The 19,138-nt window shown below is 38.7% G+C and overlaps 1 protein-coding gene across 1 annotated transcript in view; it reads right to left on the bottom strand.

Annotated features, from left to right (window-relative positions):
• Positions 1-2,327: 2,327 nt before the first annotated feature.
• Positions 2,328-19,138, bottom strand: part of bcl2b (BCL2 apoptosis regulator b) — a 229,059-nt gene continuing 212,248 nt past the window's right edge. Inside the window, exon 2 of the mRNA XM_039753199.1 lies at positions 2,328-4,366. Within this exon, the coding sequence (XP_039609133.1) occupies positions 4,229-4,366 (138 nt within the window). The 3' untranslated portion in view covers positions 2,328-4,228. The remainder of the gene's footprint in view (positions 4,367-19,138) is intronic.

Genomic DNA, 19,138 nt, shown 5'->3' with positions numbered 1-19,138 from the left:
CTTCATTATTCCTCTCCTCCTCTTGCAATGCACATTTGTTTAAAAAGTTAAAGGAAAGAAATGTCAAATATTTTTCACTTTCCTTTTCTAAATGCAACTGAACTACATTACATTTTACAAACTTTCCATCAGTTTGTTTTTTCTTTCCATCTTTAGAGATAAAAGAAATCCATCCAAAAGGAAAGAAATAAAAAATAAAAAGAAGCATTAACAATATATATATATATATATATATATATATATATATATATATATATATATATATATATGTGTGTGTGTGTGTGTATAATTTGTTGGTTTTTTTTCAAAGACTTAAGGTGCAATCTTCGGAGTCAGTGAGATGATCATTAAATTCATTCGGCAGGCAGAAAGGTGATGTACAAATATGACAAAGCTGAACACTTTTGTTGTTGTACATGAGATGGAAATTTATCCCAGGAAAAAAATAGTTTTTTGTGTCCTTGTGTTTATTTACAGTATTCCAAGACAGCAGATTTAAAGTTTCCTTCCTAAGAATATGCAGCACAGAAGTATTTGTAATAACACGTTACACTCCAACAACTGGTCCACCGATGGCAGTAATTGCTGTTATTTTTTTTCCACATTTTTAAGCAGCTTTGTAAAAAAAAAAAAAAAACAGGTCCCATTCAACATGTTCTACTAATCTTCCGTAATTAAACCATTAAAGCATAACTCGTCATACTGATACTAACTTAGCAGCAGCAAATAAATGTCAATAGTGAGAAACTGGGAGGTGCAATGGGAGAAGGGTCCCACATGTCGCCTACTGTACCAACTCCCTCCTCTCGACGATGTAAAGCTCAAAATCTTACCATCCAAGCTTCAGCGAGGATTAATACAAAAAAACCTGTTGTGTGCTGGGTACCTTCCAATAAATATACTGCATATAGATACATATATATATATATATATATATATATATAAAAAAAACCTTTATAACTGGAATGGTTTCAAATTATATTTGAGCAACCACTTCCGTGAGAGCACTTTTTCTGTTACTTTTATTTCCCTACAAGAATAGTGGATGTAAACTTAAAATAAAGCATTTATTGTGTAAAAGACTTTTTCTGAATTATTAATATATACTTCCTTAAACTAGTTAAGGATTACTTTCTAAACATTTAAAGACATCAGTTTAAAAGCAACAAAGATTCACTGATGTATGAAATATTAAAATGCATCTGTTTTAAAAATATATATATATATTTTAGAATTAAACTTTTAACTTTTTAAATAAGGAGTCATAAATAAATGCTATTTGATGTACTTATATCAGCTTAAAAAAAACACAAAACAAAACCAAAACATTCGGTTGTCTCTTTCAGTTGACAGTTACACCACATGATTATTCTTAACTTGCCACAACTAAGATTCCGCATTGGCAGCCTACAATAAACCTGCTGCTGCATGATGGGCATCTTACAAAATAACGGTAAACTGTTCAGGGACTTGCCTTTGGGCCAACGCTGAATAATCAGCAAGCGATATTTTGACACACTAGTGGCAGGCTTTTCCCCCTTTTTTTTAAAGCTGTGGTGGAAGTGTGTTCTATTTACATAAAAGAACATAATAAGAAAGTAGGGGGGACAGGAATGAAAGCCAATATGGCACAGCAGCAAACGGTGGAGGCAGCTGACTCCTTTTGACTAGCAAAGAGTTTTAATAAAAGACTAACATGATAAGGGCCCATTACTATCTATCTATCTATCTATCTATCTATCTATCTATCTATCTATCTATCTATCTATCTATCTATCTATCTATCTATCTATCTATTCAATTTCAGGACATGAAGGGCATTCACCAGAAGCCCCCCCTGTCCATCACAGATCACACTCGTTTACAATAGGCCAGTTCTGATTCACTGATCAACCTAACCTTCACGTTTTTGGAATGGGGGAAGAAACCAGATGTCCTGTAGAAATAGGGAGAACATGTAAACTCTACACTGAGGCTGCAGGTCTCTAGAATTGTGCGCTGGCACTGCCACTATGGATGTCTTTATGCCCTTTACAAAGATTCCTACAAGGAACTGAGAAAAACTGAAAAGGAGTACATTTTGGAGAAGATGCACTCCTTAGATAAATAGGTCTTTGACCCATTGGCCTGCTATAGTTTTCCTGCAGCCCATTTTTGATGCTTCAGATTTCTTTGTTGCTAGCCTGCTGGATCATGCAGTGCATTATCTTATAAGTAATGTATCCTCCAGGTCACACTGAGCAGGCATTTGCTACTGTGTCTGTGTCTTGTGCCACCTACTGCATAGTTACAGCCATGAAAAAAATCTGACGTGTCCAGCACGTGACTTTTCCTAAATAAAGCTTTAATTTTAGCAGTAAAACATCAATGACTAATATTTTATTATGTGGAATAGAATAGAAAAATCATATTTTGTTGAAAAAAATATTTTGTCCTTCCCCAATTGTGCTGTAGCTTAGGCACAATAAAATAATCAATATTTGTAATGAATAAAACGCTCTTGAGGTGCATTTACAGTGCTGATAACTGGGTCAAATTTCACCTGGCTTGAGCAATTCGGTTTTGTGTTTTATCACGTTCACAGACTTATATTCCAACAGTCATCACACTGAAAATGGAGATATCATGTTCTGGGGTGCCTAAATATGATAGGCTGTTCAATGCCAAAAGCCTGGACTGCATGATAAAACTTTCTTTTTATATACCCATGAAAAATGCAGGAAAAGTAAAGAATGCAAACATGGTTACTATTTTGTTGCCCACTCTCAGCATCTGATTGCCTGCTTCACTTAACACAACAGGCCTGCTCTCCTTCAGTTTGGACAGGCAATCAGTACAAAGACAGTCTTCAGTATGTGTCAACTTGTTTGGCTGGCCTACAGAAAGTGAAAACAAAACGTTGCTTGTAAGTGTCTAGTGGGCTTGATTTCGTATAGACAGTTCTTGGTACAAAGACTTGGTTTGTAGTGACTAAAATTGCTACAGAAATCAAAGGCCAGGCGTAACGTAATCAAAGCTCACCAAAGCAAGGAGAGGGTGAAAGTAGAACCAGGGCTAGAACTCTGTTTTGGTCAAACTGTGTAGGGGCAGCAGGTCTCTGACTCTGAAATAGTCAACTTCCATGCAAATACACAGCAATTAGTCAAACCCTCACGCTACACACATCTGCCTTCTTCTTGAATTTGTGCAGTGTGTTTGGCTTGGAGAAAAGCTGACCCACTTGGTTTTCTTCCTAATCTTTGCATTACATTAATGGGAGCAGGACAGACCACTGGTGAGCCTACAACAGCATCATGGGCCTTTCTCAGCTGTACCTTTTCTTGTACTGTTTTGTTTTTAAGCTTTCTCTCTAATTTGCCTATACTCCATGAAGTCCACAAAATAGTGGTAGCTAATTTTTTCATAAGGATCAACTAAAACTGTCAAATATATAAAGTCAGAGAGACTCACATAAAAACACGGCAGCACATGTCATTAGGATTTAGTTGGGCTTATTTTAGTACAAACAGCAGTCAGATTTCGTTCATTGTCCATTGATCAAGCACTAGACAGTTAAAATCAGACGCACTAAGAAACTGCACGAAAATTCGTGGAAAAAAGAATGATGGAAATTATAGTAGGGAGGACAAGATGGCTTATAGGCAAAACAAAGGGCATTCCGGCCATGTAGTTGTCTTTTCTAAAGAGGCTGATGAAAGTGTGGTGCTTGCAATTTTTTTTAAACTTGACTTCAGCAGACAGTCTGTTCGGAAGGACTTGAAACACTCATTGCCACCTCCAGAAGTATTTGGATCCATCATTCCAGGAAGGCACTCACGATGAGTTACCTGAAGAAACTGAAAGTGTTTTTCAGTTGAACTGTTTCCAGAAGAAAAAAAAATCTAAAACTTGAGGGAGAAATCAGAACTATTTTGAATGAAAACTGTGCATTTGAAGTAGTTTTGCATTGTGTGACGTCCTGTAGACTTCTTTAGAAACAGAAAGAAAAAACCTGTCAAATGCTGGTGGAAATAAAGTAAAGATTGTCCTTCCCTTTCTTCTAAATATAATTCCCTGTGTTATTGCTTCATTTCCATAATGGCATATTCAGTGCATCTCCTGACAAAGTTTTGGTTTTTGTAATTTTGTTTCAAATACTTGATATCTGAAGAGAAGTATTCCTAGGGAAGTGCCATATCAGGCCAAAAAAACAAACAAACAAACAAACAAAAAAAAACTGTTGTGTTCTTTATTTCTGCACAAAGTAAGCTCCAATGGTGATACCAGCAGCACCCAAAGCAGCCAGACTGAAAACTGTCTTGAGAGATGGCCAACTACATCCAAGCATTGATGACCTCCTTCCCCCATACAGCTCCACAAAGGCATCCTGAAAGACAAACAGAGAAAAGAAAGTCAGGCATCATATTTAAACTACTTGTCAATCTTGGAAATTTTACACAGATTAAAGCTTTTTTTAAACAAACATCCGTTTTCAATGCCATAGACTTCCTGTATAGTATCCAAGGGAGCATGGCCAACCTAACAAGTGACTGAAGTCAGACCGGAATGTGCCACAAAATTGTGTATGACAAAAAGTAAAAAAGGGCACAGTTAAAACAGAGACAGGAGTTATTGATGCATGAATGGATGGATTGATGAATGAATGGACAGACTGATAGACAGTGAGAGAAAGAAAGGTACATATTGACAGATGGATGGATATGTGAATGCATATAGACAGACAGAAGCAGACAGACAGAGTGACAAACAGAAAAATAGGAAGAAGTTACTGATGGACTGAAATTGAGATGAACGGACATAAATTCAGATACAATATAAATCTTTTAATGTGCCAATAACAAATTCTTTTGCTTTGTCCTCTTCATTCCAAATATGTATTTGATGAAATCTATTACAAGGCAATTAATTGCATAATGAAAAAAAAAAATTAGCTGCACAAATTAGACACATTTCAGATATTAAAGTAAATATTTTAGCGTCTATTATGAAAGTATTCAGTGTTAAAACAGGTGTAATAGAGGTAAGTGTGATGGAAAGATAAGGGGAGATAACTTATCAGGACTACATGCTCCCCCGATACACTAGAGGGTAGCACCCCTGGATCTAGATACCCACATGGACACCTGCAGGGCATGCTGGGAGATGTAGTCCCATGGGGTTCAGTGGGGGCCACCAAGGGAAGCTGTCAGGATTAATGATCCCTACTTTGTGGGGCTTCTGTTTGACTCGGAACTACGTCCAACAGGCTATGTCCTAGCACCGCAAGTACACCTGGGTCTAAGACAAAAGAGGCCGCTTGACCTTATCCTGGTAAGTTGGCGAAAGAAGACAAAGCTCGCCTAGAGGAGTAGAGAGACCAAAAAGAGAAAGAAGAAGAAATGTGTTGTTTTGTGCCACTATTTAAGCCTTTTGTAAGGTAAATGGTATAACAAAATGTGTCTGTAACTTGTGTCTGGAGTTTAGGGTGCTGCAATGCCCCCTGCTGCTCACAACAGGTATGCACATGCATTTAGAAACACTCACTAATACCGATCAATCCAGAAATGCACGGGGAGGACATGCAAAACCAATTCACACCCCGGCACTGTGAGGCAGCAATGACAGCTCTGTACTATCCCTCTGTCTATGCTGAAACATGTGTACAACACTTTAACAGGATTAAAACTAAATGTATGCCTAAAACTTTTGTTCAGTTCTTGTTACTTGAATGCAAGCTATACACCTAGTTAATCTCTCCATCAATAGCTCTCACTAGATGACTGAAACATGCACATAAATGATGGTAACAGCAGCAGCGTGCAAAATGTTTGTGAAATAACACAATAATTACTTCATAATAATGCAAACTGTTTACAAAATACACAATTTTTTTGTATCTGAATGGTGGGACTAAGCTTCCTGAGATTTTCCCTCACATACTGAATTTAAATGTCTACCAAAACACAGTTTCTCCCTCCTTCAGTGAGCTGGTCACCAGTGATAAAGTAAAGCTGAATGTGCTCTTCCTTGAAAGTCTCACAAAACAAACTAGAAAACTGTTGTGGTAGAGGCCACAGTCATGGAAAAATGTGATGGTTAAATTCACATCAGTCATTAAATAGTTGAATTGCAAGACTGTCTTGGGTGACTGAGACACAAAATGGCAAGAGGTTTACATTCAGGTTATGCTTTACCATAACCTTCACTCCCCAGCTATTCCACCCAAGGATCCCAACCAGGAAGTACTCCATAGTCAATCTTCCTCCTCAATATACTTATAGACTTGGCCAATAAACAAAACCCCTGGAACTTTTCCATATGTTCATCTGGATCTATATAAAAGCAGCCTTAGAACCAAGAACAAAGTTTATTACGTGGATGAGTGGGTCTTGGAAGACCCACTTTAAGGAGAGAGAAAGTTTGGGAGTACACGATAGCAAAAAAAATCAAATTCTACACCTGGTCTGAGGTCTATAGAAGAGGAAAAGGAATATAAAGCAACCATAAGAATAGCCAAGTTTCCATCCAGTTTTTTGCGACGTTTTGTTATCGACAAACAGAATATACGTAAAAAAAATGTGCGAAATTTGCTGTCTCCAGCCTGTTTCCATCCAACTGGCTTTTTATCGATAAAACGGTGTGCGTGATGACGTCATCCCCCCCAAAACGAACTGTCGCATAAGTTTTGTTGTATCACGAAAAAAATCTGCCCTTGAGCCGTTTCCATACAAAATTTTGTGTATGTCGCAAATTATCTACCTTTTGTTTTCCACGTTACACCCCCTCCACTAAACAAAGAAATGGAGTGATTATTCAGACAGTTTTTTGAAATTTGCCAGCTTACTGTTATTTCAGTTTCACAAATAATTGGAATTGTACATAATATCCGAAGACGACAGCAGAATGAAGCAGTTGCTTGTCTGATAGCCCTAGAGCTCGAAGAAAGTACCCCAGTGCGACGAAACCCACACGTATGGGAGAGACGACGGAATAAGACATTCTGGGAGGAGGTGGTGGAGAGACACTTTACAGAAAATCTCTGGCTGCAACATTTTAGAATGACACGGCCGATGTTTGAGATGTTGTGTGGATTCATCAGTCCTGAAGTTGCGCCCATCACAAGTTGTCACCGACCACCGGTTCCAACCCAAAAGCGGATTGCCATCGCCCTTTACAAGCTGGCAACCTGCGCCGAGCATAGAGGAGTTGGAAAAACTTTCGGGGTTAGTAAAACTACCGTCCATCGATGTGTATATGCTGTGTGCACCGCTATTAAAGAAAAATGAATGCGGCGTTATATCAGACTTCCGACTGTAGCGGAGGCCAATGAAATTGCATACCGCAATTCCTTGGTGCATCTTGTGCCACAGATTTACGGTGCGCTGGATGGCACGCATGTGCCTATTCTTCCCGACGGAAGGCTACGCGATTACATTAATCGCAAAGGGTGGTAATTTATTGTTCTCCAGGCCCTTGTTGATGACAGGTGCATGAAACGAGACATTTGCGTTGGCACTCCTGGAAGTGCCCATGATGCAGCTGTGTTTGCAGCATCGGATCTGTACAGGTGAGCCTACCTTTCAACATCCCTTCTCAGTGCGATAACAACTGAATTAGTACTGTAACCTGCTTCCCTTAAGGTTTTTAATTAAAACTAATACAAAATAACGACGTTTAATAAAAAAAAAACTAAAGTTAATATTAATGAGAGAATTTCTCATATATGCTAAAACATCTGCCATTTAATAATAAGAAAAAAATGTTTAGATAATGAAACACACGGTTTATTAAATATTTTGACTGGCACAGTAAATTACCTTTGCGGTTTTTGCATTATTTAGACATCCTGAGAGACACCCCCAGGCTACAGTTGATGTGGAGGGAATTCAGGTACCCCTTTTAGTAGCAGGAGACCCAGCCTATCCGCTACTGCATTGGCTCATCACGAGAAATAACGAGTCTCTTCATCAGACCATGCGAACCGCTCCGCTATTCTCGTTTTGATTGCACGTGATGAAAATGTATCATGTGACACATTTATTTGCGTTAAAGCCCTTTTTTTCCGACAAAAAGTGTTTCCAATGTAGTTTTTGCGACATCTGAAGTATCGACATGGAATTTATGCGCTAAAGTTAAACGGAAAAATATTATGTCGACATGTACAACATTTTATTGATAATTAGCATTTCCGTCAGCTAAAATTTGAAGCGCTAAATATTTTTTCGCAAAAACTCCTTGGATGGAAACCTGGTTAATGTGACGGCAAGAAAGCATTGCTGACTAAGTGTGCATACAGCTCCACACATACAGTGACTGGGCTGGCATTTGCACACAGTCTCCTTGCACAGAGAGGCCACAGTGCTAACCACTGCGTCATCTTGCCACTGGACTTACAAATAATTCATCTTTACTTAGAGATCAAATCGAGAATACCGATAAGAGAAACGTTTCTAAAAACGGAGAGTTCCCCCTTGACGGATGTAAAGCCATTTTAACTTACACTGCTCAGGTTGGTTTAATAGACACAACAGCATGATCTCACTGTGCAGAATTCTGATTTGAGGTGGCCCACCACAGAGTTTCAAATTGGATTACCACTTTGGTACTCCTGGAACGTTTTTTAGCAACATCGGCTGGAGAGTTCCTCTTGGTGTAGAGCTGTACGAGAATAGAAATTCTGAAACTTGATGCATCTCTGTTATAGATTTATTAATGTAAAGTGGGACTGCAGCCTCCCTGAATGACTCACAAGAAGCATTGACTTTGAAAGAACACCCCTTGACAATGTGACTCCTGCTGCTGGGAAATCACAGTACAGGGAGGGATTTATAATGTTCCAAGGAAAAATGAACTGCACTAAAGAGTATTGTAACAAAAAAAGGATTGTTTTTCTTGCTGCCAGGGACTTTTTGCAAAAGGTAATATTTAAAGCAAGACTAATAAACATATCCTGCAGCCTGGCAGCGCAGCCCAACTGATCCAATGATTACTAGCAACAGAGCTGCTTTCAAAATGACCAAACTGCACATAAATTGGTTTATTTAGAGAACAGAAACAGTTCTGGTTGTCAGCACTGCAAAGTGGGCCTTAACAAACCGAAATATGAATCAAGTAGTCTTTACTGTATATACTGTAGCAACCTTCACCATGGCACATCATAATAGATTATGCATTGTTAGACATCAAATACTGGCTGGGCCACACAGTAAACCCAGTAGTGGGATTTGAACATGTAACTTTTGAGAATGAATACCCACCACAACAGCTAGTAGACCACACCGGCTGCCAACAAGGTCCCTGTTTTAGCTCGCCAGCAGACAATACCATGCCATGGACGTGGGTGGGCAAGTTTCACTTTACATGCTGCAGGATGAAAATAACCAGCTTTCTAAGTTTATCAAGCACACTAAACATCACTGAAGTAGCTAAAGATGTGTGTCACTTTTTTCATTCATCCTGTCACCATTTAAATATCCATGAAAAAGCCAGGCAGCACTATTAATAATTGAAACGGTCAGCCAAGCATGAGTCTTGCTATACTCTGTCTCATCAAGGAGAATTTTAAATGAAAAACAAACTGAAATGCCCACGTTAATTAAAAATACAAACATTAAAAGCTGCATACTTCACTCTACAACATTATCATTCTATGCTGGTCTGCTGCTTCATCTACAAGTTCTTATTTGAGCTTCATCAAAGAATATTCTGCTCATTACCATGCTAAATTAACTGACTGCCTGAAACAGATAGATGCAAGACACAAGTTCAGCACACACACATTTATTTTTTTTTCTTTTTCCTCATGGGAAACACCTTCCCCTATTTCCCACTTGTACAGCACAGTTCCAAAGCACCAACACACAGCACACAGCATTTCTCTTCTTTTTTTTCTCTCTCTTGTCTTCTCCTCTTTCCAACCACCACTCCTCCAGGCAAGCTTTGTCCTCCACCTCCCGACTCTGGCTCCTGGAGTAGTGTCAGCTGGCTTCCGTTATAGGAAACCCGGAGGTGCTGCAGGTGCTTGATGACCTTCTAATGGTTCTGCAACCATGGGCTCAGTAATTCTCCAGGAGCCCCTTGGCGGGGCCACAGGCCCCAGCAGGGTTGAGCTTCCATGCACCAAACTCATGGCACTGCCGCAAGCCAAGGGGCTGCCCTCTAGTGTTCCGGGGGAAGTAATGCCCTGGATAAGCTCTCTCCCCAGGTCCTTCCAGTATAGAGGCATCCCGGCTGTCCACACTGCAAACTATAATCTGTACATAAAACGGACAGACCAGAGTTCAGACCTAAAGCTTAGCATCTTGACTGATATTAATGTGCTCCATTTACACTGCTAGCTTTGTCCAAATGAAATTCAATTTTCTGACACATTTGATAGAGAACTTCTGCTGTGTTAAGAAAAAAACAGACTGCATGGATTACAATCTACAAAAGACTTCTATTCTGTCATGATTCATATTTTCTGAGCGTGAGCCCCATGAGGGAACTCAGATCAAATTTGTTCACCAGCAATTACTACTTGTGCCTATGTGCCTAAAGTAAACAAGTATGAGTGAAAAGTGAAAAAAGATAATCCATGACACTGAGCAATAGGGATGTGCTCTATGTGGTTTCACTGTTTGGGATGCCCCTGTTTGGGCAAAACTAGATAAATGTTACTAAAAGAAGAAGAAGTATTTCATGGACGTAAACAAGCATATCAATTAAAAGCTTAGCTGAAATATAATCATATTACGTCACCAGACTTTGTGCAGTCTGTGTAAATTCTGAGATGCACAGTGCATGCAAAAATGAGTATGAACGGTATGACAAAAAATATTTTCAAAACATAACTCAGTATTTAATTTTGGCCACTTAGTAACCAGTCGACATAAACTGATCAGTGTACCCAAAAAAACCATCAAAGTCACAGCACAGTGATTGGGTTTGAATATGAGCCCAGTTCCTACTGAAAATCATTAAATTGAGATACTATTCGAAGTTGTACAATGTATACCGTTTTAAGAAGTGTTGCAGCCTTTCTAATAATTTTCTATATTTACTTGCAATGGAAAGATTTACAAAAGTTAAAAAGTGTTTGGAAATAGTAAAATCAAAAAATATTCAGAAAATAGTCCTCAAATAATTCAAGGTCCTAGAATCAGAAGCCGCCAGCTGTTGCTCTTGCCCTACTCTCTTATGTTTTGTGACTTTAAGAATAGCAGCAAAACCAAAATAACCATGTTATCAGTCAGTTTGTGTCCAAGGCTAAACTGAAATTACTGCCAAATGCTGACACTTGGCAAACGGAAAACAGCAGATATAAAAATTCAGTTTACCCCTCAACTGAATGTGTTAGTCAATGTTCCATTACACAACTGGAACATCTGTAACCACGTGCAATCCAATTATTTATCCACACTTTCAATTTTAAATCCCTGTAAATTATATAAGAAGCCCTTTTTTTACTCTTGACATAAGAAAAATGCAGACTTTAGGTGTGCATGCTTTAAATGATCTATTTCTTTTATTTTTAGCGGGCGAGTGGCAGATACTAATTTACTTCGCTTTTTTTAACATTACTATCTAGTATTAAAACTTTGTGAAACCCCTCTAGCAGAAATCAGTTTCTTCAGGTTCTCCGACTGAAGTGTTTACCACAATGATATTGGTCTGAAAGCTAAAGCACTAATGTGGAAGTAAATGGATTAAAAAACAAAAGAGGATTGCTTCAATGTGTCCTTATGCACCCTGATTGTCTTGATGTGATTATATTCTCTGAGATTGAAAACAGACTTGACACAAAGCCCAAGACCATTCCCACGAGGATTCAACAGTAGGGTAACATGGCAACCATTCAGCACCCATGAAAGAGTCTAGAAGAACGGTAAAGACTACAATAAACAAGTCAGTCATAGACCCTCTTTAAGTCCACTTTCCACTTCAAATGATTGGCACAGTCCCAGGCTCTGAACAGTTGAGGTTTATTCAAATCTTCTGTGCTGAAATGCCCTAAAGGGCAGTGAGATCCTCAACAAGTCAGAAATTTAGAAACAAATAAAATAATCAGCTTTAGAAAAGTGGGATCAACAGAAAAGGACATCAGTGTACCATCTCCCTGCCTCCTGAGGTCAAGTACAGTAGATGCTTTTGTTACTCTGAATATACACAAAATATTTTAGGCTCACTGAACAATCCCCATGATCCACACTTATTTCCCCATCTTTACTTGAGAACAAATGACTCACTCCCCTGTTAAAAAATTTTTGAAGCTCAACTGCAACCTACCTACATTCTTAAGGTGTTTTTACATCGAGTTTGTTTGGACCAGTTTTCTCAAACTCTGCTGCAACTTCCCTGAAAGTTTGGTCAGTTAGATAGACTCACCAATCACATTCTGGTGTGGAGCAAAACAGCCATGCTGCAACCCTTTGGAAAGCGTAATCTCAGTGCTGTACCAAGCAAACCTTAGATTAATTTGCAAGTGCTGAATGTGATCATTTATGGGACCGATTTAAGTACATGAAATACTGTGCATTTTGCATGACAGTTTGTGTGCCTGCTGTCAATAATCTCATTCATAGCATAATGAGCCAAGGATTAACATGGAGCATTAAAAACAATACAAATTTAAAAAAATGTGTACACAACTCCTATAATAATTTGTTCAATCCAGGGTTGGATTAAGAACTTTAGAGGCCCTAAAAACTTAGATTTTTGTGATTTTGGTGCCCTCAATATAGGGGCTGCACGCACTTTCAGCAGACGACTGAATGGTACAGCCAACAAGAACAAGACAAAAACAATCACATGAGCCTCGGTCGACTGTGTGGCAATTACCGGATTCTAACCTTTTTGTATTCCCAAGATAAACATATATCATTAATCTCTATTATTAGTGTTTTATTATTATTGTATATATGTGTATGTAATTTTTTCATTTAATGTGGAAGCCCCATTTTGTGGAACCTGATTCAGCTGTATCATTTGCAATTTTGCACCATATGGTCCATGGTAAATCTGGAAATGGAAAATTTCTGTGGTGCCCCCCTTCCCTTGATGTCCTAAGCATGTGCTTGTTTTGCTTAATAGTTAATCCTATCCTGCCCTGCCTCAGTCAAAGCAGTACCAATTCAGTCTTAAAGCACCATATGAGTACAAGCAGACAACCGCTTACCATGGTAACTTACTTAATTTACTTGTGACCAGGTCAATCAGAATATGTACAGAGGTGGTAAGAAGCAGCAAGCAGAAAGAGCAGTGTTCTGTGAGACCAAATATCCTTATTTTACACCATGAATACACCATGCGTGCAGGTGGGGTGTCTTCTCACTGCGCAGAATAACACTGGAATGTTAATCAAACATTAATGACAAATACGTGCAAGAGTTAAGAGAGTAGATTTGAGATAAACTGAATTCATTTTGCGTACATATTGTGGCTACTGGAGAGTAAATAAACAACATCATACAGTTAAATGAAAATCATGTGATAAGTCAACTGTCATAAAACTGAAGCTCAGGGTATGCCATCAGCAGCGCTGGTCTCCTGTAACACACTTGGCTATGTGAAACGTTGCCTTCAGCACATAAACTTAGTAGAGCATAACTTTCAAGTAGTCTTCTAGATGATGAAGAATGCAGTGGTGAACAAATACCCAGGTATGATATTATTTCCTGGAGAAAAGAAATGTTCCTGCCCAATGAAAGAAGTCCACGATGCGCCCATGAGATGTTTATTCATACGTTTATTGCACTTGAAAGCTGTGAAACTGAACCCAACTAACTAGAAATTTATACAAAGCAAAAAAAAAAATGTCCTCTGATTTGGAACAAAGCAATCAGACAAAAACGGATTTAGATTTAATCACAACATTTTCAAGCCTCAGTATACTTGTGCCTACAAGCTACTCTCAGGACTAAGGGCACAATGGTCAGCTTTCTTCAGCAGATTGTCTGCCTTCCAAGAGTAGTGCACAAAGGCCACATTATTTTGGCTGAATGCATACTCTCACCATTCTTAGCTACCTGTAATCTCAGTTTATGGAATAGGAAAGAGTTCCTTAGAAAAGGATTATGCCTCAAATGACCCGGATCCTTTAACAGGCATCAAATCATAGTGAGCACATGGTGCAAAGCCTTTGGCTCATCTCATGCAAAACTCTAGCAGTTCACTGGAACAATATAAAATATTTTTTCCTTGTTTGATGTGGACTTACAGCTAACAATAGGATTAAACTGAAAATGACAGGCCTCATTAAAACTGCTGATAAGCAAGTGTCTAATTCCTCTTGGCTTTTCCCAAAGGCAAACATCCTGATTAGAGCAATTTCCGGACTGTGTTTAAACAGACTGTTTCTATTTGTAGACCCCTATGTGATTGCCTTCATAACTGGCAGGGTTACCCTATTGCTGCCTGGCAGGAGGCACATGTCATTTGTGCAAATAGTTGATACTGTATAGTCAAATGAGCTGACATGTTATTTCATCGGCTAGACCATTTGTGTAGCAATATAATATTAAGCAAATAGTTAACCTAAAGCTGATGGTTTCTTGAGAGAGCAATAAAATAAGAGCAGTTCCCAACTAAAAAAACAGTTTGAATGGCCAAAATATGCCACAGTGAGAAACTAATAGAAATACGAGACTGGAAGATTTAGAAGATATTTTATATATACACGCATACTGCTAGTCAAAAATTTGAGAACATCCCCATTTTTCAAGTTTAGATTTGAGCTTTTCAAATCCAGTCAATAACTTGAAATGGTACAAGGTAAGCAGTAAACTTCCAGAGGTTAGTTTAAGTTACCAAAAACAGAGAGAGGAAAGAGGCTGGAAGCATGCACTGGTACAGCGTGTTGCTGCAACCACCACACGATGAATCACCTCAGGATCCCAAATTAGAAACTGGATGCAAGTCGTGCAATGGGTGACATCTCAGAACCACACTAGTTTGAAAGGAATAATGTGAGTTGTTGTTCGTTTTTTTTTACAGTGGCTGGAGTGCCAATGCTGCCACCAACAACTGAATTTTCCCTTGCAAGTTGGAAGACTTGCTTGCAGGGCAGGATGCAGGTTAACGTCACACCCAGGATGGAACAATTGCAGGTTAAGGGTCTTGCTCAAGGCTCAACGGAATGGAAAAACAATATAATTTTCAGAGTTACACAAAGAGGCATCTTTCAAAGAACAAGCAATGACTTAACAATTTACAGCTTTTCTGCAGCAATGGAAGTTAAAAGTTGATGTAAACAATTCCTACAGGTGTTCCATGTTTTGTTGATTACTTAGAAACCCTCTGTATTTGTTAAAAGCAGTGTTGGAACAAACTGTGTTGCTACACCTTCTGAAGCATTACAAATATTGCTATCAAATAGGCAGGAAAAGCAAAAATTAACAAAGGAAGACAGAAGGACCATTATAACCCCTAAAAGTATAGGTTGTTTCTTTAGAGAAATTGCTGAGAAAGCCAACGTGTCAGTGAGTGCAGTTTCTGACACCATCGAAAGGAACTTGGTAACTGGTGGAAACTCTGACAGGAACAGGACAGAGTCAACAGCTTTAAGTGATAGATGCCTCACAGAACAACTACTTTAAGCATAGGTTAACACCATGGAGCATAGACGTGTTTTCAACAACAGTCACTTCAATATGCCACCCCACACACTAATCACAAACAAATGGATTGAGATCTATTTGAGCAACAATAAGCTAAATGCAAAAATCAAGATGCAAGTTGAATTCACAAACAAAATACCAATCACATACAAAGGGCCAGTTTAGAGAATATGGACACTGGAGGAAAACTCCAGTGAACATAGAAAGATGGAAGATGATGCACTGTGTTGTACTGTTAACTATGAAAGTCCCCAAACACTGGGGTTCCTGATGGAGTATTCTTTGGTCCATAAGATCCCTGGCTTTAGTTTAAGTTAATGACTTTATACAACTTTTGAAACCCCAAATTTACCATTCTGTAGGCATTGTTGTCAAGAGACTAAGGATAGGATTGTGAAACACATAGCTTCAGATTTAACTGATCTTCATGATACATTGTGCAATTTAATAGTGTGTTACTTAAACTGCCTGAAATGTATACCACTTGTGTTCATTGTGAAAGAGTCTATATAAACAAATGAATGCATTTTAATTTGGTACTGAAAAACATTACGCAGGGCTTTCTGAGAATTACCTCTGTATAAAGAAAAGCAAGAGGTGGTCCCCTCACAACTGCAAATTATTGGCTCATCAGCACATTGGTAGTGCTGCTGCTTTGAAGTAAGGAGACAGTGGATTCACTTCCTGGGTCCTCCCTGCATTGAGAGTGCTTTAAGTAGTGTGAAAAGTGCTCTATAAATCTAAAGAATCATTATTATTAAAGAATTATCAGTGTCTCCTCTGTTCATAAAAGAGAGACCACTGTTAGATAGAAGGATCATAATGTGACTTAATGCTTCTGGTGACCATCTAATTAAAGCAAGAGTAATATTGGAAAGACAACAGATATTCTCTGTTGGAATCTAGTTAAGCATGAAACTGCTTGCAATCGAAAGAGGACAAAAGTGGCGGTAAAAATGATGTGTATGTGATGATGGAATTGTGTACTCAGATAGGCAAAGACCCTCAATACAGAATGTGTCAATCCTGTGAGAAAAAAAGGATCAAATTATTATACTTTTTTTTTTTTTTTGTTTTACAAATTTTGTTGTGGCAATCAGGCCAAGTCAATAACCAATCCAGGATGAGACATGAACCTCTATAAATAATTTGCACATTCCACAAATGTAGAGGAGAACATAAATGAAAAATCCAAGGGGTTCTTGTTTTGTGAGTTGTCAATGTGTTCCATTTCGCCACTGTCCTGCTCTCATTTTGCTTATTCTGCCCTAAGGTATGAGTGTCTCATCCTTAAATAAAACTGTTTGATTACAATTCCCTATGCTGTATGGACGGATTAGTCCTAGGAAAAAGCAAGCAAAAAAAAAAAAGACACATTATGAAGCCTGCTAAGAGCAAGATATTCTGCCAGATCACTTGTATAAGCACAGAAGGCCCAACATCCATCTTACAGTACAATAACTAATTTCTACTCAGTGCCAGCTTCATTTATGGAAGTCTAGTACTATTCTTAAAACAAGTACACAGTACCAATGTTAGCAAGTACAAATGCTACCACTTAACCATCCACTTTAAAACCTATTGAGCCAAGTACCAGAGCACCAGACACAACCATGGATGAAGTGCCAGTTCATTGCTGGACACACTATTAGTTATCTTTGTCACACAGGATCAAAAACATTCTGTACAACGTGTTAGTGACAATCTGTGAGTTTTCATTTTGATGGTATTTGCACATTCATATTACATTTAGGAAAAAGATACCAAAATAAAACTTGGGAAGTGGTTTGTAACCTAGCAGCCAGACACAATAGTAAGATAAAAAATCCACAATTACTCAGTCAATGAATAGCTTTCAAACTGTGCCAAAAGAGAAAACCTCCTTTTAAGGGAATGAAGTCGAGGGCAGCATTGATGGTTTCAGTCTGTTTGAGCTCCACGGAAGGAAGAAGAGTATTTCAGACCAGACTGACACCTCCCACTTGCACCACCGGATGGCAGGTAATGGCTTAACATGTTGCTGCTAATTTCAGTTCCACTACTGTGGTCAAAGCAGGACAGTTGCAAAGCCACATTTTTGCTTCCGGGTACAGGAGCTGGCAACCCATTAGGGGGCAATTATCCAAACCACACATCTATTATGAGAGGAAGCAAGCAGAGGTGTTTGACACCTGTCTCTGAAGACAATGGCCTCCTAAGAACAGGTGGTGTCATTCTTACAGCTCGGACAGGGCAGCAGAGTATAAATTGGTATGGGTAAGGCAGAGAAGAATATTTTGTCTTAATAAAAAAAAATAATGTACAGTAGCCAGTCAATTTATAAAATTAGTATTTTTTTTATTCTGATGCTAATGTACTGTATATTTATCCCACTCATCTTATTTGACACATCATTTTAGGAAACATCTGTCCAACTTGATCTTTGAATCCCACTGAAATCAATTAACCAAAGAGGATGAAAGAGTTATTTTTTTTATCTGTTCATTCACTCAGACTGTGCTGGTGCTAATTCTTAACTTGCTATAGAATGAAGCAAGAGGAAGTGGGGGCTTCCTCTGCTAAGTCTCAAGAGGAACAGCTGGGAAGGAAGTGACTTTAATTTTCTTTCTCTCTTGTGATTGGCTGAACAGGATATTCCACGTCCTCCTCAATGAAATTGGGCATGGTGCTCGACACAGAAGGGATGCCCCCTCAATCCTCTGACTCTTAACCCTGCATCCAGCCTCTCCCTGTCTTCCGTCCAATGGCTTCCTCAAAAAGAACAGGACAGCAAATTTACAAGTAAATGAACTTTTATTTGTCATTTGGAACAGCTCACTAAAGCATGTTTGATGACAGAAGAAAACAGAGCCACCTATTACAAGGAGTATTTCAGTCATTTAAGAAGCTGAAGCATTACTGAGGCTGCTGTGTTCTTTGGGGGTCCTTTCTATTGATTATTACTTGAAATAAATTCTTAAAAATACAATAAGACAGTGTGCTACCAGGGTAAGCAAGAAACACGATGGGTGTTAAATGAAATGATGCAGCACCTTTAATTATTGGACACAGCATAGTATGACCTTACATGTTTTCAGAATCACACTGCTTAGTCTGCTTGGGAAAGCTCATGTTTGGATATTATAAAGGAGATTCTGGCCAAATGGTGAACAGCAAATCCAGGGGATAGGACAGGAACTCTATTTTCACTATGGAGTGATGGTCAAACCTTTTGTCCTTGCATGGGTATTAAAGGTTTCTGGCAGCCCATTAGTACTGCCAAAATATTTTACTGTCCCTGAGGAAGTTATGACTATATACAGCAGGGCATCTAGTAGCAGGCCCAGTCCTGAGTGATTTTCAGACAAGAATTCCAAGGTTTCTCATGTCTCAATTTGTGTCTGTACCCTTCATAGATAGAATATCAAAGTGCAACCAAGGAGTGCAAAGCATCCACTTGAGTATCGCAGCCCTGTCATTTTGGCCTCCTTAGATCATGATCTCTGTCACATAAAAATGTTGTTTGCAACTAAGTGTGACACTCAGGTCAGGTCAGGTTGGGGAGCATCCACCAGTACATCACA

This window comes from Polypterus senegalus, chromosome 5 (assembly GCF_016835505.1).
Source record: "Polypterus senegalus isolate Bchr_013 chromosome 5, ASM1683550v1, whole genome shotgun sequence".
Taxonomy (NCBI): Eukaryota; Metazoa; Chordata; class Cladistia; order Polypteriformes; family Polypteridae; genus Polypterus; species Polypterus senegalus.
The sequence above is the reverse complement of the archived record's forward strand: the minus strand, read 5'-3'. Positions and strand labels throughout refer to the sequence as shown.